A 27,583-nucleotide genomic window follows, 5' to 3' on the forward strand; every position below is an offset into this window, starting at 1 on the left:
TAACATTACTTAAGTGGTATTAAAACCAGGAGTGGAGGTGAGTGGAGTGCAAAATGCTGAAGAGGGCCTATTCACAAGCAGAGGATTCCTTATTTCTTGTCCTTTTGGGGATAATAGAGATATATATGGCACTGAAAGAAAACTTAGCAACTCATTTACAAATACCCAGTATTTGCAGCATTTAATTAATTCAGTGCTGATGTGGCTTTTCAGTTATTATTTTTAGCATTACATACTTTGATGAGCAAACCAAAGTATTACGCCAACTACTTTAACTGAAGAGACTGTAATGTTGGTTGATGGATTTTGATAGTTCACTTCGAAAAATGAACCCTTACAGAGCCCATGGTTACATGGCCCACCATCTACATTTCTTGCTCATTTAATACCACAAGAGGTACATAGGTTACTGAAAGATGTTTTGCTTCCTCCCTGCCCCTCCCACAAAAAATTCTTGTAAGCCTTTGTGATTTTGATACCCATCCTGAAACCCCATCTTAAGTCCATCTTATCAGCTGCAACATTAAAGTGCAAATAAAGCACTTTACAAAACTACAAAAAAAAAAAAAAACAATGTTATGTAATGCACAAATAAACAGTAGTTTAGAGATTCTGTTTACAGTAGGACTTTGAGAATAACTGGTCAAGTACCTCTTTAATCCACCTTAGATGTTTATGTAATATAATCACAGGATATGAGTTGCAAGAGATTCCAGCTTACACAGATTGGCAGATACAGTACTACACTCATAGATACAAATACAAGGAGGACTGCGTTGACACTGTCACAAAGAATGTTTTAAAAGTGCTTCTCCAAAGGGTTCCATGTATGGAATGCAAATACTGTACAGGTAAGACACAGCTTTTCTTCCATGAGCTTTAATTTTTGTCAAACATCAGTTTCTAATTGTTTTTCACTTTCACAAGAGTTTGTCTGTTCCATGCGTTCACAGTCGATGTTGTTCTCACTAGTGTCCATACTACAGTCTGACTCGCTGCCCGATTGGTCCATTTGCTCAAGGCTGGTTTCTCCCTGGGATACTCTGCTTCCATTTGGTGACAAAAGAAAATGTGCTTCTGAGTTCAGCACCTTGGCTTTTCCTGCACACGTAACCTTCTCTTTGGCCTGTCGGATACAGTTAAGCCACTGCTGTTTGTTGAAGGAGTCATTGGCTTGTAGTGAGTGAGACTGGCTTTGCGATCCACATTTGAAGCTGACTCTGAAGAAATTTTTGACTGAAAGAAACAATACATATCAAAACGCTGAACATTTTGGCTGAATGAATTTTATAATAAATGAGTATATTAAAATAAGAGAATCTGCAAAATCTCTGACTTGCTGTATTTTTTTGCCAATACCATGTCTGACCAGTAAGAAGAGTTTGGTTATCTCTGTTCTCTAGAGCACAGAGACAATACTAACACTTCTAATAAATTACTTCTGCTGGATTAAATAATTTTGAACCCGCCAAGTACAAACTACCTCATAGAGCCTCAGGTGAATCATAATGATTAAAACTCCTCCCAAACTCCTCTTGCTTCACTGCAAAGCAGATTTCCAGAGTCTCCAGTGATCACTGTTCCCTGTGCCAGCTGGAGGTTGCCTTATCTCTTCCAGTAAGTTCATTATAAAGCTTTTCACACAAAACTCTTAAGTTTTCACAACACTATAGTTATGTGGAGTACTGCCACTATCAATATAATGAAGGCTTTGAGAAACAATATAAATGAAGCAAGTTACTACATAATATAGCAGTATGAATTATGAATCAAGATTCTGTATTTAGATAATGCTGTTTCTAGAGAAAACATTGAGATCTCACTGGCAAGTGTCTCAAGGTTATATGATTTCAAAAGCACACAGGAAAAATAAATGCAAAGGTGCAGACATACTCCTCTCATTGTTGCTAAATGCGCCACGGATGGATCCACCCACTCGCACCTCTCCATCTTGCAAATCTTCTAGCACAAGATCCCTCACTGGAATTGGCTGCCGATAGAGCTGGTAGCAGAGCTGTTCATTATGGGTGATAGCTCGAGTAATTACCAACACTTCTTGAAAGAGGAAGACATGTAGTTTCTGTTGCAAGTAATAAATAATAAAGCATTATTCACTTTTTAGATCATTAAATTTATGTCAACTAACATGTTATCTAAAGTTGCTTGGTTTTCTTCCCACCGCTTATAAGGTAAACCCAACAGCATATAAGGTAAACCAGAAATCAGCCTCTACTTCATCTTTCAGCATCAGTCATATGGCAAAACATGATCCATCTATACACTATCTAAGAACACGCTACTCATATAAGGACTCTCAAGTACTGAGAAAACCATTTAGAATTCTGGTATCTTGAGGGGTTCCTTTAGCTCTTCTGAGGTCAATTAATGAAAAATACATATTTTTTCATTTTTTATTCATTCCAAGCTTTATTTTTTAATTTGAACTAGAAAAAATATCTGAATTGCTGACTTCTAGTTTATTAATACCTCCTAAACCACATTTTTTTCCTTTGAAAATGGAAAAATCTTACAATACTTATCAATACTAAAAAGTTCTAGAGCCTGGAATTCATAGTACTTTTCTCTGATCAATAAATTCACTTGGAACCTGCATCAAATAAGCAACTAAACCATACTTATTAACCACAGCCTCTGACAAACCTAGAATTTGTTAGTGGATTTTTGCATATTATTTATAGACATTACAATCATTTCCCTAAGACCAGAGATATGCATGTTAAGAGACAGATACATATAAGTTTAATATCTCCAAATAGAGCTACTAGACTGCTGGCAAAAAAAATGTTGTAACAGTTAACATTTAATATTCAGCAACTCCCTATAGAGATGATGATGTCTTTGTATATTACAACAACTTGCAATTTCTCACAAATCATGACAAGCAAAATGAAGATGACGAAATATTTGTTGCTTACCACTCCCCTGTTATTCTTCAGTTCACCATGGCAGCACACAACACGCGAATTATCAATCAATGAGTCCCTTTGGCCTTCTTCAAGATAAATAAGTCTTTCTTTGTAGTACTGGCATTCGGATTCACCGGTTTTTATATTGATTTCAGCCACTATACCCTGGATTATATTTATCTGTGGAAAAGCAATATCAAAAATGCACAAGCTTTAATTCAATTGTCCATTCAGAGCTATTATTTCCTAACTTAAACTGCAGCTGCAATAAAATTAATTTTAATTTATAGGCTATGTTTAATGAATTCTATGAAGGCTCCATCTGTAACCATATTAATATTAGCAACAGAATAAAAGCACTACAGCATCATACATATACATAGGCTACATATACAGGCATTTTGGTTTCATCAGCATCTGTAACTATTGCTTGAAAAGCAGGTATTTACCTCTTAATTCTGTGTATTTAGGTTTGGCATATAAAGATATGCAAGAAATACTATCAGAGATGCATTTTTGTCAGCTGAAATGCATCAATAAATTCACAGGACAAATAACTTGTCTTAATGTATTTATTTAGTATAGATCACTAATGATCTGAAAGTTGCTACATTGTATCTAAGAATGAGAAGAACCACAATCAAGATCCACATTCTGCAAAGTATGCAACTAGATCCAAATATTAAACAAGTTTTTTCAATAGAGAATTTCTCTATTAAATAAGGTGGTGGGCAGACAGGCTGAGACATAGTTAAGGCTGTCCAGCCAAATAAATAACGATTCAAGACCTACTGAACCAAGGAGATGTGCATCAGGGAGCAGCTTGGCCTGATACGTTTACGGCACGTTGCCAGGCAGGAAGACAAGAGGGCTTTATAAACCTAAAACACTGCTCGGAGATAACCACATATAGTAACTTCTGCTTTCTAATTCAACTTGGCAAATGTACAATTTATGAAATACATCACTTGAAAGATAAACAGAGCTCTGCTGAAACAGAATATCACAAAGCTACATAAGGGTATGGAAATATCAAGAAAAATATCCTGATTGTATTTTTTAAACAATTACCAAATACAAGTAAGTGTTAGAAGAAAACATTTTAAGTATATTTTTAAAGTTCTTAGCAGAAATTCTGTAGAAAAACCTCAGAAATAAGCAGAAGAATTAAGATATTTAGAGATTTTGTTTAGGCTTTTAGGCATTTGTTTCAAAAAAATATTTACAGGGAAAAATTTATTTGTAAAAGTACAGATTACACACATACACACACACAATGCATTACTGGATTATATGAATGGAAAAGGAAACAGAAATCTTGGAATATCTGAATCAGGTCTTTCTCCACTCATAAAGAAATTTTAAAAGCTTGGAATTTTTCTTTCGTTTTACTTCAGACTGCAAAAGATTATTTAGAATAAGAAATAGACTTAAGTCCAACTTCAGCAACACTTCTGCAGAAGATATTACATCTAGATTCTGAGATTCGGTAAGGATTCAAACCAGAGAGTAAAACTCATCTAAACCATCTGAACGCTCAAAGTAAATCTGCATGTTAGCCAATTTAGATTATAACGAAAAATGACACTGACAGATAAATACAAGACATACAAGGATTAGATAAGAATTTATAGAAAAATACTACTACTATCACCCATTTTTGGTGTAACTTTGCTACTGAAATAGGATTCAACTGGGGGAGGGAAGCTGGGGGAGAGCAGTTCCATGCATAAGTTTCAACTGTTCATAAATGTATTCACATTTCCATAGTCTATACAGTGTTCCTGAATTTATTAATCAGCATAATTTATGTGCTGTAAATCTCATAAAAAGCAGAAACTCACAGCTTCTTCAAGGTGTTGTTGATCTGGATGATCATTTGGTGTATGTCTCAAAATCTCTCGGAGCAGTAAGGGGTATTTAACCAAACGGCTTCTTGGGATGTCAAGGAAATTCCAGAGGTCCAGCTTGCGACTGAAAGGAGACTCTAAGCAGCGCTGCAGGAAATCTTGCACTCTGTGATCTTGTTTCTTGTGATCCAGTAAAGCTTTGGCTGCTACTTGATTGCTGCAGTAGCTATCGTAGGAATTTAAGCAAGGAAGCTGAGGAAAAGAATAAATTATTCTGCAACTGAAACAAAGCTTTTTTGCTTCAATAGAATGTTTCAAGATTCAAGATGTTAGAACTTCTGTTAAAAGTCTACCTTTTGGAAAATTACCTGCAACTTATTGATAATAACGTTTTCAAACTATGCTGAAAGGTTTACAAAGGTATAACTTTTGTCCAGATCAAATAGACCATCCTGTTAAATTAGAATTTAACATAACAGCATTTCCATACAATCAGATTTATTGTATAAAATAGCATACATGTCTTCCAGCTTCCATGCAGAATTAAGCAGAAAAAATTGCCATTAAAACATATTTAAAGTGGGATTTTAAACATACTTTGTGCAAATCCTAAGAATACAACAGTTGTATGCTGCAATAAGCAGTTATTCCTACTATCTTTTCTTGCTTCAGGTAACCAGAACAGTTAACTGAATGGCTGATATCTTATTGAAGCTGACCCTGTCATCCTCACTTTGCCAAATTTCCATGTTTCTCTCAAAAAACTTGACCAAACAAAGACAGAAGAACCTTAAGTGTGAAAAACATGCTAGCTTGTATGTTGACTGGAACAACATACTTCTTTACAAGAACTCCTATACTTAAAAGTATATGTAAAATCTTCTAGAGAATAAATTGGTCTCAGGCATATTTGAACCAAGAGAAGTTAATTTGTGTTCAAACACACTAGAAAATATTCAAAATTATTTTTTATGCAATGAAAATGGGAGATAATTATCATATTTACCAGCTATCATTAACTATATGCATTATGTACTAGCAGTCATGTTGTAAAGTCTTTCCTTTACAATAGTGTTTTTCACACACAGTTTCTAAATATATCACCTAATCCCTTTAAAAATTGTAAGCCTGATTTCTCGTGTTAAATTTAATTATTTACATATTCCACAGAATAAACTTTTCATACTTCTAAATCCTCCAGAAAGTGCCTATTCTTTCATGCAATGAGTAGTTTTATTAATGAACAAACTAAATCTGGTTTTCAGTGTTTATGTTGCTGGTTGCTTCTAAAGTATGAACTTTGCTACTAAATGGCTGCTTTTTACTTTAAAAAAACACTTTGAAAATATATTTTTGAAATGTTATGTTAAATGTGGAATGAATATTGCCTGAATAAACACAAAAGCTATGTTACAAATCAAAACTAAAAATGATTAGAAAATCTGCCTTACCCAACCCACAAGAATATGGCCAACATGTTCTGTTGATCCATCAGACTTCCTGACTTCTTGAAGCCGCCTTAGAAGATCTAATGATGATTAGAAAAGAAGACAAACTTGACTTCCCATACTAGATGTATATAAAACCATATTGCATAAAGCAGAAAAAGAAGAGAATTTTACCTTCATGTAGAGGTATTAGAGAGTCCAATGTTCCAAAAATTTGGTTCAACTCTTGCTCTGTCATTATGGAAAGTTTAAGCATAGGGTCATGATATGCCTGCCAAGAAAAGAAATCAAGAGTTCCACAATTAAAATAATAATGGTAGCTGAAAAATCAGAAATAATATTTAAAGCTCTCCATAAATAAAATCATAAAAATGGTTAAGAACTTTCAGAAAGCGTATCCTACGTTTTCTAGTTAGTATCTTTTTAAAAAAATAAGTATCAGAATTATACGCTTCAGAAAGAGCTGGGAAAAAAATATATGTATTTTTCTCTTCCTATCTTTGCAATTATAAAAAGAAATGGCTATTTTAAAAGTGATATACTGAATACTGAGGATGGGTAGGTTAGGGGTTAGTTTGTTTGCTTTTAAACACAGACCTTTTTTGCTAACTTCAGATCTTCTATCAAGTCTTCTTCTCCCTGAGAAAGCTCAAAGATAGCCTGTAAAAAGACACAAGTATTATAAAATATTTTTATTTAAGTAGCACTCAACTTTAAAAGTGGGTATTGTATTCCAAACAGCTTTCTTAATACTGCTTGGCAGAATTTAGTTTTAATTTCAGTTAAAACTAATTGCAGGGATAAAGCAAGACTTATTTTGATAGATACAGTCCTGTGCAGTACCTTTAAAAACATGGCCCTACCACATTGCTCACAAAATATTTACCAGAATCATCCAAAATTACTTTTTTTTTTCAGACTGATGCAGAGCAGGGAGCTCCACAATGCAGAGCAGGGATTTCCAGAGCAGGGAGCTATCTTTAGCATTATATTTTGATTTGACTACATCTTAACTACTTTAGTTTAAATAAATAAATAAAGGTTTATACATTTGCATTGAATCTTGTTATGTTTTGTTTTAAAGCCTGTGCAACATGCTCTGTGTGACCCTGCTTGAGCAGGGGAGTTGGACTAGATCTCTAGAGGTCCCTTCCAACCTCAACCATTCTGAAACTCTGTGAACACAGTGACAAAGTTTCCAGGTTGTTTAAAAGGTCAAAAGACAGATCGTTATTAGAATACTTGTTTGGTAGGAATCACAGTTATCTTGGCACCATTTCATTTTGCTATGACTGCAAACCTCTGCTGAACCTTCTGCGAGTGTGAGCTACTTCTCTTGAAGAATATTTAAGACATTAAATCTGATGGATTAAAACTAAACATACCCTAATACACTATTTTATCAAAATAGAATTTTATTTATTTACTGCATGATTTCATTCTGAAGTAGAGACACATGCTAGAACATTTTGCTCAGTTAGATATATTAATGCTACCATCAAGGCTTTAAACTTTCACACATCATGGCAGGACATCTAAAGATGGTGCAAATTCTCTTAATTCAATAACATGCATACATGGAAAGCTTGCCATAGTGAGCTAATGAACAGCAACCACAGAGCCACCATGGCAGCCATGAAGTTGAACTAATACCAGTTGTGTAGTTTCAGTGCTGTTCCCTATGCATGCAGGGTGTTCCTTTCCTGTTCTGGTTTGATCTCGGTATCTATTCCCTAAGCCTGAAGGCTACACTCACTTCACAGCTGGACTATAACAATGCAATATATTTGGCCATATGACCACCAATGCTTAAGACTTTCCAACTATCTTCCAGTAATTTAAGAGCACTTGGTAAAATTTGGTATTGCAAACACATTGAAATAATGCTGTGGTTGCTACAATGACCTTAAAAATGTGCAAAATATACTTAAATTCTTCAGCTAGCCTCTCAGAAAGTTCCAGGCTTGCCTTTAATGTACTCTGTGGCCTGAACTCCTGGTATCTTAAAGATAAATTTTACGTAAGTTAGAGTGAAGATTACGATCAACAATTTCTTTGGTGAAACAGTAACTTCCACAATATGCTGATCTACGCTGAAAAAACATTCCAGAGGACTGCTCAAGATCACGAATGAACTCAAACCACCACCATGTATGTTGAAGAACAGAGTACTAGTTCTTTTAGCATAAAAGTTATAATGACCAGGGACGGAATCCTAGTCCTAGAGGAGGTGATGATGTTCTCTTGGATTTCAGGGAAGTTTCAGTGCTGTCCTAATGGCTACTCACATTACTCAGCTTCACAGTTCAAAGGTGACTTTCAAAAGTTAATTTTGTAGTAAATAAAACCATACCTCTTGACGCTTGATTTCTTTAGATGTAAGCATGTGATTGACACAAACGTCAAAGGTCTCACTCCACAGTTTGCTGTCTCTTCGCTTGGTGTTAGCTGGAGGCATATTTCGAGACCATGGTCGTGGACTCAACAGATCCGGGCGACTCTCACTACGGAAACTGATAGAGCGCTAATAAGATAAAAATTGTATTGTTAGAAAAGTTTCACGTAACATTTCCAAAAGTGTTATACGTATACATAAGTATGATGAACTAACATCTATTTAGCTCTTACTGTGCTACTATAGCCATGTTTAGTACTGGGAATGTAGGAAAAGTTATTTTAACACATCTTTCTGAAAGGCCACTACTTTCATTCCTGCAGTGACCCATGTCTATGTCCTGTTCTCAATGTATGTAAAACTAGACCATCCATATACCATGCAACAAACATGATCTATTAGGATAATGGCAGAATGGTAAGAAACATCAACATAATTGAGCAAAGAAACCAAGTTTCTGTTGGTAAAAAGTCAGACAGGAATAAGTCATGCAGAGTACATACACACTTAAATATATTCCTAATATGTAACACTAAAATTTAATACAAGATTTAGAGGCAAAAATCAGTATAAACAATTTTGGCTCATTCACAGAGGATTCATTTACTACATTAAAAAAAAGCCACTATAGCAAAATTTGACAGATAAACTCATCTTGTGTTCAAGTGTAGATTCCAATGTGTACTGTTATCAGAGTAGCAAAAGATTTTTTGTACATTGGAAAGGGAAGTAAGTGTTCAGAGAATCCTACACAGTAGGTCCTGTCTTAAGGATATCAGATGAAAAGATGAATTACCCAAAACATATTAGCAGCCTTATTAAAAAAAGGCTTCCTCAGTTGGGCAGAAAGAGTGTTCATAGAGGGAAACGGCCCCTCGAAACCACCTCTCCTCTTAACTTTTCAGTGTCTTGCTACCTGATAGTAGAGTAGCAAGGTTTTTTACTTAAGCTTTTAGAATCCTGAGAGATTCAAACAGTATTGCTATTCCAGATAAAACAATAACCAGGATGAAATTTTACGCACTTTAACGTTGTGTCCGACCAAACTATTTTTATACTTCAAGAAACTCTTTCAATCAATAACTTCCTGCCTCTTCAGATGCATTTTAAGAGCAAGAAACTAATATATATGGAAATGTGTAAAATGGATATCGCTGAAGAGAGAAGCACGATCACATTATCTTTCAAAAGACCTATCCCACAATTCGGTTTTTAAGGTTTATAAGAAGCCATATTCATTTTGCACCACTTTGTTGGCACTTAAAGAATACACATTAAACATAATTAGCGTCAGCAGGTAACAAATGACAAAATACTAATATGGAAATTATTGCTGTACATTGATGAATATTTCTGCAGCTTCTGAACTGAGATGACGTGTACCAACATTTCTATGTCTTTTATGTGACTTTTACTTAAAATAGGACTTTTTACTGAAATTTAAGTAGACTTTTGAGAATTGCCACTTCTATCTGCCTGTAGACTCTCAGCAAGTGTCCAGGCTGAAGATGGACACTTCATGCTCTCATCATAATATTCTTAAAAGATTTTGTTTAGCCTCATTCAAATCAAGTGGCTGCTTTCTCAGATCCTACCTCTTAAATGCCTGAGGCACTCCAGATTGTTGAAATACTCTACGTTTTTGTTCTTATTTAAAACCTATCTTACATAGCAGTCATCTTTCATTTGCCTTAGGCAAAAGCATTTAAAACATAATTTCTCTGCATTTCCAGGTTGAAATCAGTGTGTACAAAGCAAAATAGTTGAAATTCTCCTCCAAAGATAAGAATTCATGAAATGCAAATAATGTTTATAAATGCAGAGTTTTTAAATTGTCATACTACATAAACAAAATTAGTCCTTTTTAAACAAAATGCATCTTCAGCCCTCATTAGTAGTTACCAAACACTTAAAATGTATATAGAGACATACCCCTAAAATGTATATAAATAACAAACATACATACACAAATACACACACACATATATATATACACACACACACACCAACCTTTAAAAACTCACACACACACCAACCTTTAAAAACTTTGCATATCAGGTGCTAGCTTTCCTTCAAAGATTTAGAAAGATAAAGAAACACGCATGAAATCATATGCTTAATTTGTGCTTGTTATAACAGATGAATCATGAAATCGATTATTTTCCCATGCAAATGGACAGAGTTGAGGAGAAGAGGCGGCAAGCGTGTTGTATCCACAAACCACCATGTAGAAGAATGCAGCCAAGCAAAACAGTTGTCACTCCATGACCCAAGGTGGAAACTCCCTTCCATGCATGCCCACAAACACCCCCAATTTCCAGCTTTTTTTTCTTTCCTTTTTTTTTTTTAAAAAAAAAAAATGGGGGAATGCTTCATGTTGAATGAAGATACTGCTTGTGAATGCATCAGATAGACCTATCTTTAAAGTAAATATCTTGATCTTGAAACCTGTTAAGAAAAAGTCATGTATCATGTTACAAAATGACATGCATCCATATGCACGGTGCAATAACAAGCTGAAACTACCTACAGTACGCTCAGAGCGGTAAGTTTTCATGCCAGCTGATAGCAATAACCTAAACTCCTCTGCACTGCATCAAAAAGCCTCATACTCTTCTCTACAGCCCTGTATTGTCTACTGCAGCACAAAAGGGACACAAAAAAGCCAACAGACTCAAAACGAAACCAAACTCACCCAAATCGTGCTTGCTTCCTTAGTAACTCTGTTTTCTAGACTATTGTTTTATTTATTTATTTTATAGTGCAGCCTTTTGGTTATCAAACAGAATATGCCTTGTCTAAAATTAGCAAGCAATGCTGTGTTAATATTTATAATTAATTGCATTAGAAAATATACCTCCAGGAGAAAAACAGAAAAGCTGTGAGGAGCTATTGAATGTTTGGAACAAAGCTCACTTCAAGAGTGAGTGGTTTGTCTTGTTCCCTTGCTCCAAACAATGGCACAGAAAAAGCAAAGCAGTTACTAACCTCATCTGATGTACTGAAATGTAACTAGGAAAGGAATCATGCACTTCAGTGTGAAATTCAAACTTATATTAGCATAATTGCTTTCCCCTTTTGCCTTTAAGTTCTGCAAATTGGCTTGTCAGAAGGGACCAACTAATGCATCACCAGAAAATAACTAGTTATCACTAACATGAATACTTGGCCATCACTTGAGTCAAGTAAACTTGAATCTGTAATGCTGTAACCACCAGAATGTCAGAAGCATAAACCCTAAATAAAAGCATTCATTAAATGCTCTGATAATCTAGGATAAATTTATAACATCCTTGTAACCATCTCAATTCTCAAGTTCAACTCATTTCCCAGTTTATGTTCTGATGGCGACTTTTAAGAACAAGTTTAAACATACTCTGATGCCACCCTTCCTTGGCACTTGCCCCATAGAAGAAATCATTGGTGTGATAGAAGTCTATTGAGGATGTGTAGAAATGGCAAAATAGTATCTCTATATTTTCAGTCTCAAAAATGTTTATTAGTTATCGTCTGCTTAAAACACATGCACAGGAGACTGGTTTAAAAAAAAAAAAAAGTATCCCTTAAAATTCAGGGTTATTTTCACACAGTTTCAAAAATTAGAGGGACTAGAGGAGAATCAGGCTACAAGCCCTGCCTTTTGGTTGCTATATTTATTGGGCTGCAGTAATTTCCACAGGCTGATACAGGACTGTTACTATGAAGGGTCCATCTGTAATTGGTATTAGATCGTGCAATAAACCAACTGTAATTTCAGCTGCAGTAGAGCAAACAAATTTACTTTCTGGAAGAATGGACCTATACATCGAAGTCCCAGCACTCAGAATAGATGTTAAAAAAAAAAAAGTTTTTCTTAAGAATTTTGTGGTGTCCTAAAAAGGATAAAAATAATTCAGACTCTGTATTTAAACTCAAGATACATTAACAAGAACTGACATTGCACTGAAAGGTAGCAAGACATAAATTCCTGCCTTCAGACAGACTTCATATATTTTGTTTATATTTTTTGTGGAAAGAACTGACTGTAAATTGACAAACACTAAAAAGATAAGTGTTAAGATGCACAAAAAATCTAATACCTCTATAATCAATAAAACATGCAAAACTGGCAGTCATAAAGCATTTCAAACAAAACACTACATAGATCTCAGGTATTTCCTCCTGGGCCTGCATGCAGAAGGACCATTAATATCAAATGGACATGACATTTACAAAGCTAAGGGAAATTATGCACAAAAAGCTTTTTCTTTTTCTACACATATCTTTCATTCAACAAGAATTGTATAATGTTTGTATATAATCCCACAAAAGATGACCAGTATTTTCTAAAACTTTTTATCAATGCTTTTGTATTGGTCTTCTGGGTTGTACATTCTGTAGGGTAGGGGTGTTTCCCTCTCTATACGCCCTCACCCAGGAAAGAGGAAGAGGTTATTTGGGATTTTGTGTTGACAGCAGTTTTCTTCATTTTACGGATGAAGAAAATTCAGTAGCAATCTATGAACAGACATGCTTTTTGAATGAAGTGTCTTAACAATAGAGACATACTGAAAAGTCGCCCAATGAGAAAAATTAATACTTAGTTTTCTTTTTAATTTGAAAGTACTAGAAAACAAAGAGGAAAAAAAAAAAAACACACACACACACACACTCTATATTGTTCCACAGGGCACCATGACAGTCATGTCAATACATAATAAATTTAAAAAAAAAAATTCAAGCAAAGCATTTCCATAGAGAGGCAGTACGGACTGACAAAATGTTTTAAAGAATTTCAAAGGGAACACCTGAGCACAGTTGACAAGACAATTCATTTTCCCTGTGTTATTACTGTTGACAACAATAAGTCAATTTCATACAGCCACAGAGGCACTTTTGAGAGACAGGAGCAGCAGTCAGCACTTAGCAGTGGATTCAGACCTCGCACTCAGAGATCATTCAGGCTGATTTCTCACCACAACTCCTTCCCGCACATAGTTACTTAGAGGTATGGTATGAATACTTAAATGGTATGAACAACATCACTGCCTAGTCTGCCTAGAAGCAGACAGTTGGTTAAAACATATTCTTAAAATCAACAGGAACAATGAGAGTGAGATAGAAATACTCCAAACAGGAGGGCTGGGAACACAAGCACCCTTCTCACCTAGATTTTGTCAAAATTTGCAAATGCATCTCGTAACTCACTAAATTTTAGAGAGGCAGTTAGTGCAGGAAAGCATAGCTTGTTTCGGATAGAATATCATGCTGCTACAGAAGGGCAGAGGCCCGTAAACGAGCAGAGCAGCTGTTGAAGGCCGTGGAGGGGAAGTGCTGTGCTCAGAAGCAGTTGAGCCAAGAATTAATTCGCTTTCCGCACTCCTCACAACTGGAACTAATACAGTTCATCTTTCAGAGCTGGGCCAATTTTTGCTTTCAGGCAGACTGCGGAGGAGATTGATCCACCCCAGGGAGCGCAGGCCTCTCAGCCGCAGTCACGCTACCATGTACCTCCTGGATGGAAGGCCTCGAGCGCGCCCAGCCAGCTCGCCCTCCCCCAGGCCCTCAACTGCCCTTCCGTGAGCGGACGACTGCGCTTGCAAAACCGAGGGATAGAACACAGGAAACAACATGTTAAACTCTGCAATATCTGCTTGCTAGGTAAACTCCCTGTGCTGAATACCTTTCCATGCCTTTATAGGTACTTTGCACAAGATTTCTAGTTCTAAAGCAGCGATTTTTTTTCTCTCTCTGATTAACGATAACATTACTAATGCTCTGATTGAGCTAATTTTGGTTAAGTAACCTTCTTCATAGATTCAAGATATTTTTGTATGTCCTCTCTTCAAAGCAAATAACCTGGTTGCATAATTCTCCTCAGATTTTACACAAGTCTTTTACTTGCATTGTTTCAAACAGGAAACAGTGAAATGTTTCAGAGCTCTCTAGGCCAGGCCCACAGCAGCATTTGAGCCCTCCTTCACACTCCTCAGAAACAACAGGAGATCAAGCCCACACATATCTTGAAGTTCCTAGGCCTCAACATATGAAATGCTTTACAAATTCAAGTCCCATTAATCTCTAAGTATATTAAATACTATGCACTTAATATGGAAATTGAAACTACAAAACGATTTCATTTCTAAATTGCATTTCATATTTGCTTCCTCTTAATTATTTTTATAATCAGCTTTAGAAAATGGCTTTTTACAATTGGTCATTAAACCTTTTGTTTAAAGAAGGTCAAAGTTAACAATACAGAAAGAAATTTAGGAGTGCTATAATACTATGTCATAAATAACAAAGAAACTGAACAAAATTTAGAGAACATACATAAGAAAAAAAACTGTTCTTCATTAAAATTCACACAGAAACTGGCAACTGTCATACTCCTTTCATAAAATAACTTCTATATGATATCGTGTAATGTTTTCTTCCTGGTAATTACAAAGCATGATTTATCTGGACAGAGAAGTGTCTTTTGAACACTCACTGTGAAGCGAGGCTTAAGCTGAAAGTTGATAGACTCCATAGCACTAAGTTATCTAACCTGTTCCTTGCATTAGAGTAGTGAGTGAGGCTATGTGTATTTGAAATATATCTATAAATTACATTTCAGCTACAAAAAATAATAAAGATGGATGGATTTTTTAGAAGCCTGCTGATCCTAACTGAATTCTGACAGTTATAATACTGAATATGCAACTATTTAGTACAGAATAAGAAATATAAACCACCTCATGACAATTATGGCAATTACACAGTTTTAGCAGCAGCACTTGCATTTGTCGATACATGCCCTCACACACCTTTTATTGCATCTTTTGTTGCAAGAGGGTATGGGGATTCCTTTTTGTTGTTTAAACAGACAATATATAAAACATCAGTGATGCACGCTGCGTTTGTGCACTCACAACCCATATATGAATATACAGGCAGAATGATTTTAAAACAATAACTCTAGAATAAACTGTGAATATTCATGCACTCCTCTTGTTGAAATATGATTTAAAACAGCCAACACTGAGTGTTATTACCTGAAGTGTCTGGCTGAAGCGCTTCAGTGGAGTGGTCCGTACAGGAGGAATGAGGCTTGCTAGTGATGTAACTCTGGAAAGAGGCTTGACCCGTTTGGTACTCGGCTCCTGTATTAGGGGGAGAAATATCAGGCAGTGGAGGGAGGAAGAGAAGAGGAGGGGGGAGGAAAAAAAAAAAAAAAGAAGGGGGGTAAGCATAACCAGATAAACAGTGCTGCCAGTTTTGCTGCTTTTTGTGAGGAAACATTATAAAAAGCAAGCTAGTAAGTCTGGTTTAATTAGAGTAGTAAAATAAACAATAACAGTTTTTAATGCTGACAATGAGGAACGACTTATGGTTGGTACATAAAGATCTTGGAAATTCTGGAAATATCACGTATTCAGGGAGCAATAGATATGGTCGGAGCAGGGGAAGACAGAAGGGTACAAAAAGACAACACCACATTGTAATACTAACTCAATTTTAAAATAGATTTTCAGCAGTGCTCTGCTGCTATGATCATCTTGGCACTGGAAGGAGTGCTTAAGAAGAATTCATTATGTTTCTTTGCTTTCTAGCACTGTCAGCACATGCTTCTATATTTAGCTAGCTGTATTTCATTCTAGCAAATACAATTTAGACAAAACATCTGCTACAGAATAAGTATCCTTTGAACGCTCCTATGGAACATACCTATACATAAAGGTAAATGAATATATTAATGACATGCTTACACACATTTTGATTTAGCACAATAGCAAAATTGAAACAAACAAAAATCTACCATATAACATTTGCTTTTCATGAAGACTTAACTGCTATCATGCCTCCTTTTAGCAATACATAATCACTTTAACATAATACAACAATATGCCAATTGTTTTGCAGATAAGAACAATATAAATATCATAGTACAAAAAAAAAGTTATTGTAAGTACATAAAAATAGAACAGTTACCCTTGGCTTCCCAACCTCCATTTGACATTTAACAGATCTTGAACAGCACATGCAAAAGGCAACTTTTGACAGAGAAAGAGCCAAACCTTCCAAGAGACATTAAAAAAATCCATCCAACATCATATTTCAAGGACATCCTAAAGCAGTTCATCTTTCTTTTTCAGCCATGTTTATAAAGTTTGTGTAGGCTTCCTATGCCTCTGATTTCCTAAAGACATCTTTAAGGAAATGCATCTCATCTATTATCCTCTTGTTCAGAGATCTGAATCCTTCTGTAAATAATGCAGGTTTGTCATCTGTTCTGGCACCAATAAAAAAAAGGAAGAAAAAAAAAAAAAAGGCAAGCCAGCAGCAGCAATGATGGTGATCTGCATTACTGGCAAGAAAAATTCTGTCCCATTAGTACAGCACAGGGAAGGTGAGAAGCAGCCACAAATTTAATTGACTTCCCAGCAGGCTGATTAGAAACTCTCCAAATGTCTTCTGAAATGAGGGACTAAGTGTTAAAGCCTGTAGCAAAAATATTGTATTCTTCCACACAGAAAACCTAGTATTAAGGCAGTTTTGCAGCCTAAGTCTGGCCGCACCCTTCTCTTCCACATGGCACTGCAATCCATATTCCTTCCTTTTCAGTAACCATCTCTTCGACACAGGTTTTGATGGAGCATTTTCTCTACGTCACTGCAGCACCACTGCACGCTTCTCTCGGCCTCCCTAGGCAAAGCCCTTAAGCTCCCGCTGTAACTGGCTGGGCACCGACTGCTGTCTTCGTTGTGGCTCTCGAGCACGTCACTCCTGCCGCTCCGGCGGCACCGGGGCTGCGCCTGCTCCGTCTCCATCCCGCTGCACTGCGGGGAGCGGACACGGGCGCCAGCGAGCGCTGCCAGCACCGCGGCTCTCGCTGGCAACTTTTGCTCTGCATTAGCAGCAAAGCTTATTTGGGCATGACTTATCTCCAGCATGACTAAAGTAAAACCTGGGATTCAAGGCTATACAAACCTTCCTGAGAACAGGGGGAAGTGGATCATAAGAAAGAATTTCCTGCTTTATTGCTGTAGCCCTTCTGTTATCTTGTTACTTTGCTGTTATGCATATGGCCTGTGGCTAAAAGACAAAACTGATTTAAAGAAGTACAACCTGGTCTATACTTCATGGCTGTATCTTGTTTGAAAGTTAAAAACTCCTCCATCTGAAAGACCTTTCACACCAACGCTGTGATCTATTCACAGTTGTGCACAGTCATTCCACCCAACTCTTAGCCTGGCGGTCCAGAAATATGTGAAATCTATTAACAAGTGAAATTATGAAAAAATATACATCCATAGGTCACTGCATCTCTGCAGCTTTTTGTTCAAGTGCACTGCAAAACGCTCACATGAACCAAAGCGCAAACAGCACCAGCTGTGAAAGGAGCCTGTCCCCACTCCAATACTTCCACAGTCTGCATGTGCCTGCAGTTGAGTTTATTAATGCCTGCATGAAACCTGCAATCTAAGACCTCAGAGCAGGACCTAATTTGCTCTGCTATGTGGGGCACATAAACCTCCAGCAGCTGTGAAAATTGATGCACAGCATCAAATAACCCTGGAGAAGATTAGCCCAAGTCAAAAGAAGGGAAGTCATTTTTTTTTTTTTCCCCCTTGAGAGAGGAGGAAGCGAAAAGAGGTATGATTTTCCCTTTTTCTTCAGAGATAGCCCAAGGTGTCCCTAGAGCATGCATATGAACAACTCTGCTGTACCCTAGGTCCTGGACAGAATCTGCACTTGCACATTAGGCCAGTAAGGTCAGAGGATCGCATTCCAGGAGCTGCTTCCCAAATCTCCTAAAAACAAACAAGCAACAAACCTGCTTGTGGTTAGGAGTTTTACACATATGTTCCTTATTTTACTGCGATATTCTCTGAAAAATCTCTGGTCTTCTGGTTAACTCTTAATCCCACAGTCATAAAACCTCATGGGGAGCAGATCTAAGCACATGGGACTGAGAAGAGCTGTGCAATACCAGTGTCCAGCATGAGGAGGCTCCAGGAAGAACAAACATTGGACTCAAGACTGGCACCTCTGACTGGGCGCAAAGGAGGCCGAGGCAGCCCCAGGCCCTGATCCTCCCTCCCTCCTTCCCACCCTTCCCCACCAGTTCAGGGAGCTTAGATGCAGACAGCACTCAGGGATTTAGAGGCTGGATCCATTTGCAACAAGTTATTACCTATCCAAGTCTGGGATGTGATCCAGGTTATGACAGAGAAAATTCAGGAGTTACAATGGTTTGCCTGACCTTTTAAACTTGTTATTGGTATTAAAAAAAGAAAAAAGGCATTTCAGAGTTTTGAAATAAGAGTTTCCTGAAACAGTAAGGGAAGCAAGTCAGAAAACAAAAAGATCCAGCCTACAGTTGGGCAAAGTTTCCAAAATGTGGTGCTGGAATATATGAACAAGTGATGTTAATCTCACAGTACTTCAAATTTGATATAAGGCTAAATAAAGCTGGCGGAAACATGAGTGCAGAAACTTCAAAGGCTAAACAGTCAAGAGAAGTCAAATTAATACCTGACTACACTCGAACAAGGAGCACATGGCTTTTGGAGGGAGTTGTATATTTGAACTCAGGATGACTTCAGTGAGATTTGCATATTTGAATTTAGTGAAGTGAAAATAAAAGCTGGAAAAGATTGTGCATGCACACACACCTTCAGAAAGAACTCTTGGAACTGGAAAAAAAAATAGGAAAACAAGTCATTGTGTCCAAAATCTGGATAGTTCTGGAAAATACACAGTGGACATTTCAAAGAGCTGCTATGTCCTTCTGACAGAGTATATTTATATCACATACTTTTCTGGGGAATTCACAGGAAGGCAGATTAGCATAACCACAGTGCCATAATCAGCCAAAATCACAGAACTGAGAAAGGAAACTCTTAGCTAAGAAGCAAGTTTAAAGATGTCATGGCACGTCACTCTTCCAATTTGGCACGGAGGATGCAGTTCTCTAGAACTGCTTCTACTATAATTTATTTTGTGGATCCTATTTCTGTTTGCATTTGTATTTCTCATATCTTTTATGTATTAAACTCAAACCTTAATTACCTAAACCACTGAATAAGAAAGGAAGCTCTAGCTTTTAAAGCATATTACAAATATATATTTTATATATATATATATATATATATATATATTACATATAAGTCATTTCTTTTCCCTGGGCAACTGAATTTAAGTGCTGCTTTCTAAAATTGTGACAAGATCATTTCAAAACCACAGCATCTTCACAAGAAGATAATTTTGATACCCTTTTTTTTTCATCTCTAACACACAGAGACTATGATTTAAAAGCCTGAATTTCAGCATTCAGCAGCTGTTCCTGGAGCAGGAACATTCACCATGCACTGAAGCATGTTAAAGCAGAAGACCCTTCAAAGGAGCAGGCACTTCCATTAGCTGCAATTTACTGACAACTGATTTTTTTTTTCTTGTCATCAATGAAACCAGAACCTAACAGGATATATTAGATCCAATAACATACAACACAGACAGAAAAAGCTAGGAGGAATCAAAGGGAAAAGGCTAAGACTTTTCACGCTCTTCATGCACAAAGCAAATTGACTCTTTCAGTAGTGTATATAGAAATGGAAATTCCCCAAAGCTCCAAGCGCTTTGCTGTCAGAACAAGTTAAAACCATTTAATAATATTGATTAGTTTTCTATACAGTGTCACTTCACAAGACCACCCACAGCTTTATCATCACAGTTTGATGGCTAAATTATCCTAGCAAGAGATTGATTTTAATTTTCTAATGTACAAAACTAAAGGAAACAAAAAGAACTAGACCAGATTCCCTTTGGAGTATCTGCAAAGAACCAATGACCTGGATAACACGTGCTGAAGGCCACAGCAGCAGTCTTGGTGCCACATAATAGGTCTTCCATTGCTCTAGTGCCTCCTGTCAAAGCGCTTTCAGCCTCTGCTTTTGACCAGCTGAGCCACTGATTTCCTCCCAGAGAACAGTAAAATCAAGTCTACGTCCACCACTGGTTAACCTTTTTTTCCACCTGACTATCCCATCTCTTATCACCAACAGGCGACAAGTCAGAGAAGTGGTGCCGAATTTGACAAACAAGGGAAACTATTTTCCCAGAGGGATCATTACACTTTTGTCTCCTGCCAGTGCACAGCACTCCTGTTGTGTTCACTCTTCTGATTATATTGAAAAAATAAATCCAACGAAAGAGGCTTCCAGCGATTATAAGTCGATCCATAAAACAAGCGGTACCCGAAACCTTTCACAAGAACTTACTGTGTTATAATATTAAAAGTCATCCTAAATACCTTCAAAAGTGATGAAAATTCCCCCAATACATACAAAATAGCTGGTGTTGGCAATGCTTGCTGAAACCTTTTATTTAGGGTCCACCTTACAATTTCACATGTTAAAAATTTCACATAGCCAACACATTTTGAAATAATTATTTATGGTAATAATTCTCTATCTCCAGCCACTATTTTTCTTCAATTTTAATCACAAATACACTGGTTATTCTTTCCTTTTAGTATTCTGTCTATCTGGGAACCTAGAAACCAAAGACTTAATTCTGTTCCATGCAAATATTCATCAGTGAAAGATGTTTTAATTGAAACTAGACTCTAAAGAGTCAACAGTGTAAGAAACGGAAGATCCTGAAACTGCACAGTAATCTGTGTTTCAAACATAATCCACACAGAAAAACCAACACAGAACCACTCTGTTTCTGACCTCACATTACTGGCAAAATTTCCATGCTCCTATACTTTCAAAGTTACTAGTCTTTAGCCAGCTTTATATGAGTAAGTCAACATTTGTAATGGCAGGAAGCCCAACATTATTATTTTTATTAGACTGCTACTTGTTACATTGGCCTAGGATTAAAGGGTTCTAATAAGCCCCAAAACTTGGGGTTTAATTAATAAAAATAATAATAATAGAAAAAAAGCATTTAAACTCTGTTCCACAGGATGTTATCAATAGTTAACCTCCAGCAGGACACAAAAAAAAGAGAGAACAAAACACAAACAAGGAAAAGGTTATATCATCCACAAAAAAAAGTCTATCAAAGTCTAAATGCTGGGAGAGACATCCCACTATGACAAGCAAAAAATTATAAGTAACTGTAGAATACTGATACGTAAATGCAAATTGATCAAGCAATGAGCATGGGTAATTAGGGATCAAACTTCTGGACTTTCTGACAAAGCCACAAATTCCACCACTTGAGCCTTCTGGAGGGGCAAAGAAGAGGTCTGTTACCCCACTTCACAAGTCTCCACAAAAACATCCCGCAAACAAAGCAAACCCCAGAGACACTTTGCTTGAATTGTACTATTCTAAGTGGATCCAAAGCTGCAGCTGAATACAAGGAAAAGCCATATAGAGAAGTGGTGAAGTCTCCTCAGGTGTAGAAGTTGAGCTGAAGTTTGCACCACATCAGTGCATTACGCGTCTCATCAGGGACTGGCTGCTTCCCGCAGGGGCCACCAGCATCGGTGTCGCCCTGAGGAGCTTGGGTTTGGCTACAACACACAGGATGGAACTACCAAAGCATCAGGAGCGAAAGGACAAGGTGCCTCTAGCCATCGTGCCAGAAAACTCATTTGTCTGCAACATCCAGAAATCAGTAACTCTATCAGCAGTTAGGAAATGAAGGCAAATTAGAGAAAAAACCTACAGAGTAAGGTGAATTAACAGGAGTAACAGAAACTCTGAGAAATCCAGACAACTAATGGAAAGCTAATTAAATTCTCAATTTCCTCTCATTAAAAGCTGCCTTACAGGCTACCTCTAAAAGCTCTTCCATTCTGGAAGAAGCCAGACACAAAGTCAGCACAGCAGTGAGCAAGTAGACAACATAAATGGACTTACTGAAAGGCAAAATGAAAGCAAGCTGCTTGTTCCACGTGGTTGGCAGAACGGATAGGCAATTCCAAGCGTGGCATTTGCCATGTTTCATTGCAATTCTACAGCACATGAGAATACATCTGCCTGGAACACACCACAACTTCAACTCCCTAATATCTCACTATAAACGGAAAAAAAGCAACAACGTATACTTTGAGGAAGATTAAGGAACATTCATGACCTGCAGTTTATCACATCTTCTCTTGGCCCCCCTCCCTCTGGCCCCATGCCCATTTCCCATTGGCAACGGGTACCCTGGTCCATAGGCCTTGGGTTGGCCTCCTTGGGCTTTGCTGCCACGTGCCAAATTAAACACGGTACCAAGCACGAGGCATCCCAGACATTCCCCTGTAGTCAGGGTATTAGGAGACAAGGACAGGAATTAGAGCTGTTTGCAGTCTAGGTCTAACATTTCTGCACGGCACAAGACGTAAGGAGACACTGAATAAACTATACTGCTCGCTGCTCACTGCCCCGCAGAGAAACAGCTATCTCGTTTTACCACAGGATCTCATTGTCTTTGCACAAAATTGTACAGGGGGAAGAACTGGAGGTTTAAGAAGGAACATCTTTTTCTAGCATGAGTACTGAGCAGCTTTGGATAGCTAAGCAAAGCTCTCTCCTCTCCTTGCTTGTGGTTACAAAAACACTTGTGTTCAAATGAGAAAACTAATTGCAATCCTAAATGTCTTTTCTCTGCAAGCCTACAAGTCTTAAGGGATATTATATTTATTACAAGCTAAAGACAGACCTATAGACATATAGACACCTAGACAGACAATACAGCTTGAACTTCTTCAGCAGCTCTTGAACTTCTGTTTTTTTTTCAGTCCTCGACCACAAGCACCATTTACTTGGATGTTGCTCAAGACACACAAGAGTTTCCATGGCACTATCGCGTTAAGTTGCAACTTAACCATGCTGATCTTTTCATAATAACTGATACTATTTCAAATAAACTGTTTCACAATTATTTTTTCAAGTGTCCTGAAGTACACTAATTGCATCTTAAAACTTTTTTCCCCCCTACATGTAACAAATTAAGAATTCACAAGGATGAAAAGTTCAATACTTCAAAGACTTCTGCTATGTTATATTTCTGGATTTCTTGTGATCAATCAAATGTCAAAGTGGTTCAACCAGAAGTGGTTGAAACAGTTGTCATGTCTGTACTTGGTCAGCATAGATTTTTAATTTGCTTTCTCAGGCTGCCCAGAGTTACCAACATGGAATTCTCTTAGAACCATATTATACCAGATTAGACCTACCTGACGTCTACTTCACTTAGCTCTTTATTCAGTAGAGAAACCTATAAAGGCATGTCAATGAAAAGTGTGCAATGAGGCAAGATTTACAACAGTATTTGACATACAACTTCAGTCTGAAAATCACAGACTACACTGCAAAGCTTTACAAGCTTCCAAGTCTCCATGTCAAATAACTTCCTGACTTATATAACTTGTTTTTATATAAATCAGCAGGCTCAAACCTTGTTATAATGATTTTTATTTCTCTAAGAATAAAAGGAAATCAGATAAGATTGTTCATACTGAACAACTAAAGCTTTGCAGGCAACAAAGGCCCTATGATTAGAAACCTGCATGTCTCATCTACAGAACATCAGCTGTATCGCCACTATGCCAGTCTTTATCCCAGCAGACTGTGTTCTCATGGAAAAGCATCAGACCTTAACCAATTCTCAGTACTACATGAGGCTTCATAATGGGCCACTACTGGATTACCATCTGCTTTTAGGCTCATTCTCAAGCACAATATCAGATTTCACATGTTACTAAGAACATACAGATTGTTTTTTTCTTTAAGTTCATAGATACTAATTAGGTTATTTTCATACTGACAATGTGATGGGTAGAATCTCTCCTTAACTACATCTCTCTAGCTACGCTGGGGTGAAACTGAGGAAGCTCTGCTGTTTCCTCCCTTTGGCTCTGTGCCTCAGGGCCTTGCCACTATACGCTCGGTTTGCAAATTTTATACAGTAAACTGGTTCATTGCTGCCATTGAACACCATGCTAAGCATATAATGGTCCATTTTATGGTCAGCATATAATGGGACCAATTCAAATACAATGTGGATTGGGCATCCAGTGATAAGGAACATTGCAACAAACCCTGCCCAGATCCGAGAAATTTGACTGATTTTATCTCATATCCCAACAACAAGAGATAGCATTTAATTGCACTTAGAAATAACTGTGATGACTGTATTTTGGTCGCATATACACCATCCTTTTTTTAGATTCAACATTTGTAGAATTAACATGCATTTTACATGTTTTATTTGTCATTATTTTGTGTCTGTGTTGCTTTCAGAGACTCTCTTACCAGGGAAACTGCAGTGCTGCTTACACAACAGCCTGCAAGCCTCTGCTCTAACATTGCTAAGCACTGACTTGTTCCTCCAAACCACACCAGTGGTTTTAACTTGTGGTCTTCAGACTAAGTATAGAAATAACCAAGGACAAGACTGTAGCCAGTAAGCTTCGCTTTGCTGCCTAGAGGTGTCCACCTGAAAATTGGGGAAAACTAACAAAATGCACACAAAGTTGGAAACTTACAGCCTGGTTATTTAGCCTCTCCTAATATCAGTTCCCATACTTCTAACGCATTGATAAAATATTAATAAAAATAATGGTTTTGCAGTTAAGAGATTTCAAAAGTGAGTACACCCATTTGAGTAGACAACTTAATAGCACGTGAAATGCTCTCCTAACCTTGTTAAGCATACACACTCCTGCTCATCTCTGTTAAAATCAGCACTGTTAAGATAGGCACATGCTTGAGGTTTTTGCTGAATTTCATCCCATGTAAGAACCACTGTACCTGTACCAGACCGCACTAGAATATTATTTAACATGATCAGAGGAAATAATAGTCACGCATTGTGCCTTTAAAAAACATACATGCATCACTATAACAGAAAACCTATTTCAAACATGACAAAAAATATGGAAAAAAAAAAGTTATTACTCAAAGCATCTAGGTTCACACACGGATAAGTAAAACTGAACTCAGGTTTTCCTAGCCAAAAAGGCACACACAGCAAGCTAGCTTTCTGGTGTAGTAACACAAAATTGTGGTAGAAGGCGCCCAATAGCTTTATTTAGACCTGTAGGTACTACAGAGTGGAAAAAGTAAGAGCATGAGAAAGGGTTTTTCCTCCCCACCCCCAGTACTGACAGACTTCAAAGGAACCAGCCCCATACAACTATCCTTACAATGCTCTTCCCAAAAGGAGTTTTTCTTTCTTTTTTTTTTTTTTTTTTTCCCCCTCTGGTACTTCCGCTTCCTTAGTCATTTTTTGAGTGGCAGATGATCCCTCCTGCCCTATTAAGACAAACTGAAGATTACTTAAAAACTTATTTTTCAAAACGCTGGAAATCTCCCGTGCGCTCAGAAGACAGCATTTTTCAGCCTGAAAGCTGAGAGTGAATTATCTCATTTGTATAAAATATAGCAGGAAAGATGATAAATCCAAAACAACTGTCCTAAGCAAAACATTTGTACTTTATAATTTTGATTGATCACAGCTGCTGTTCAATACTTCCTCATGCTCTAGGCTTTCACTGAGTTTAGATTTTCTTTGACATTTGACTAGAACTAAGCTGCTCTTCCTAACTGCAAGGGAACAACAACCCGGCTTTGACAATTTGCCAATTCTATTCACTGACATCCACACAAGAGAATCTACGAGCACTAAACAGGCTAAAAATATATTTCTTTAAATACTATATTTAATAAAACAAATTCCCTTAGTTTAGTGTTTAACATTTTGTGTTTAACAGCATGCATATTGCACATATGCACAGGAGACTCCAATTTTAAACATAGAGCTGAAAGAATTGCAGTCTTTTAACTGGAATAATTAAATTATTGTATATAGAAGTACCCTGAAAACAGAAGTACAGTATGTCATGTTCTTTATCTATACACCACGATTAAACAAGGACACTTGGCTTGGGTTTCTTTTACTTTGGATCCATTCAGCTGCTGGAGATAATTAATCTTTGATGAGTTTTTCTAAATGCACCCAATTCAATAAGTTATCTTCTAGTTACTCAACACACAAAACTAATGAAAATGCTAAATATATAATATAGAAATGATAAAAACTTTCAGGGAAAAATGTTATCCCTCCTCCAGTGCAGCCAGACCAAATACGTGAGGTCACTGTTTTCTTTCCAAAAAGCACACAAAGCAGACTAAACATTAACTTAAAGTATCAAATATTTAAGTATTCCATGAACACAGCACCTAAAAGGTTTGAACATTTAGGGGAATAGGTCTGCTTTTGATAAATTAATACATTTTTAATGTCATATTAAAGGATTTCATGCATTTTAAGAAACTGTTGAGCAGTTAAGCTGCGGTTATGGCAGAGCTGTGAGTTAACTGTGTTAACAGATTAATTCTTTGGTTTATTCCTGATGGAGAGAAGACACTAACAATGCTTTAAAATACCTTTCTCCAGATTCCCTCCCACCCTCACCAAAGCCCATAACCACCAGATCTAACATTTTTAAGTAAAGGTTAGCACTAATTTACTATAAATTTAAAACTACTTATCTAGAAAGGGCTTGTCTCACTTAGCCAGTGAAAAAAATAAGTATTAATTCCTTAAAATGATAGCTGACAAAACCTATGCTCCTCATTATTTGCTAATTCCAAACCCAACTTCAACAGCTAAAGGCCGCAATAAAAAATGCTCGTAACAAAGCAGGTACCTAATTTTAAAGCAAAATAATTTTCCCTGAACAAGGCAGACCAGGCTGCAAAGACAAATCAAGTTGCCAGCACCGTATCACAAGCAGATTAAGTACCTCCGTCTCTTTAGCTGGACTGGCCACTGCCTGCGCTTCCAGGGCACAGTTTGCCCTCTTGGCCGTCAGGTAAAAGGGATAATCCTTGGCCACCATGGTGGCTGCAGGAGGGGTAGTTTCGGATGTCACAGCTGATGTTGTTCGAGTCCAAAGTAAGAGGACAAAGCTGAGCCCGCTGCCCCGCACTCAGCGCTTCTGCCAGCCAAGTGTCCCAGGCCAGGTGTGCGAGATCATGACCCGCG

At 37.2% G+C, this 27,583-nt stretch overlaps 1 protein-coding gene across 1 annotated transcript; it reads right to left on the reverse strand.

Moving 5' to 3' along the window:
- Positions 1 to 613: 613 nt before the first annotated feature.
- On the reverse strand, positions 614 to 27,583 carry ARHGEF3 (Rho guanine nucleotide exchange factor 3). The gene is made up of 10 exons (XM_010217017.2): positions 27,342 to 27,583; positions 15,637 to 15,744; positions 8,579 to 8,749; positions 6,823 to 6,885; positions 6,400 to 6,496; positions 6,229 to 6,305; positions 4,772 to 5,029; positions 2,937 to 3,107; positions 1,894 to 2,080; positions 614 to 1,236 (listed from the first exon to the last, which is right to left on the reverse strand). The coding sequence occupies exons 1-10, from the start codon at positions 27,435 to 27,437 to the stop codon at positions 890 to 892; spliced, it is 1,575 nt and encodes a 524-aa protein (XP_010215319.2). The 5' UTR covers positions 27,438 to 27,583; the 3' UTR covers positions 614 to 889.

Source organism: Tinamus guttatus, unplaced genomic scaffold, assembly GCF_059628265.1.
Source record: "Tinamus guttatus ecotype Peru unplaced genomic scaffold, ASM5962826v1 Tinamus_guttatus_pri_ptg000451l, whole genome shotgun sequence".
Lineage (NCBI taxonomy): Eukaryota > Metazoa > Chordata > Aves > Tinamiformes > Tinamidae > Tinamus > Tinamus guttatus.

Bases quoted from the DNA above. Each gene is read 5' to 3' on its own strand.
- ARHGEF3 (XM_010217017.2), bottom strand. From the start codon at position 27,437: ATGGTGGCCAAGGATTATCCCTTTTACCTGACGGCCAAGAGGGCAAAC. The intron at 15,745-27,341 runs GTACTTAATCTG...CCCCTAATACAG, and splicing joins GTCCAGCTAAAGAGACGGAG to GAGCCGAGTACCAAACGGGT. The intron at 6,497-6,822 runs GTCTGTGTTTAA...TTTTCTTGGCAG, and splicing joins ATCTGAAGTTAGCAAAAAAG to GCATATCATGACCCTATGCT.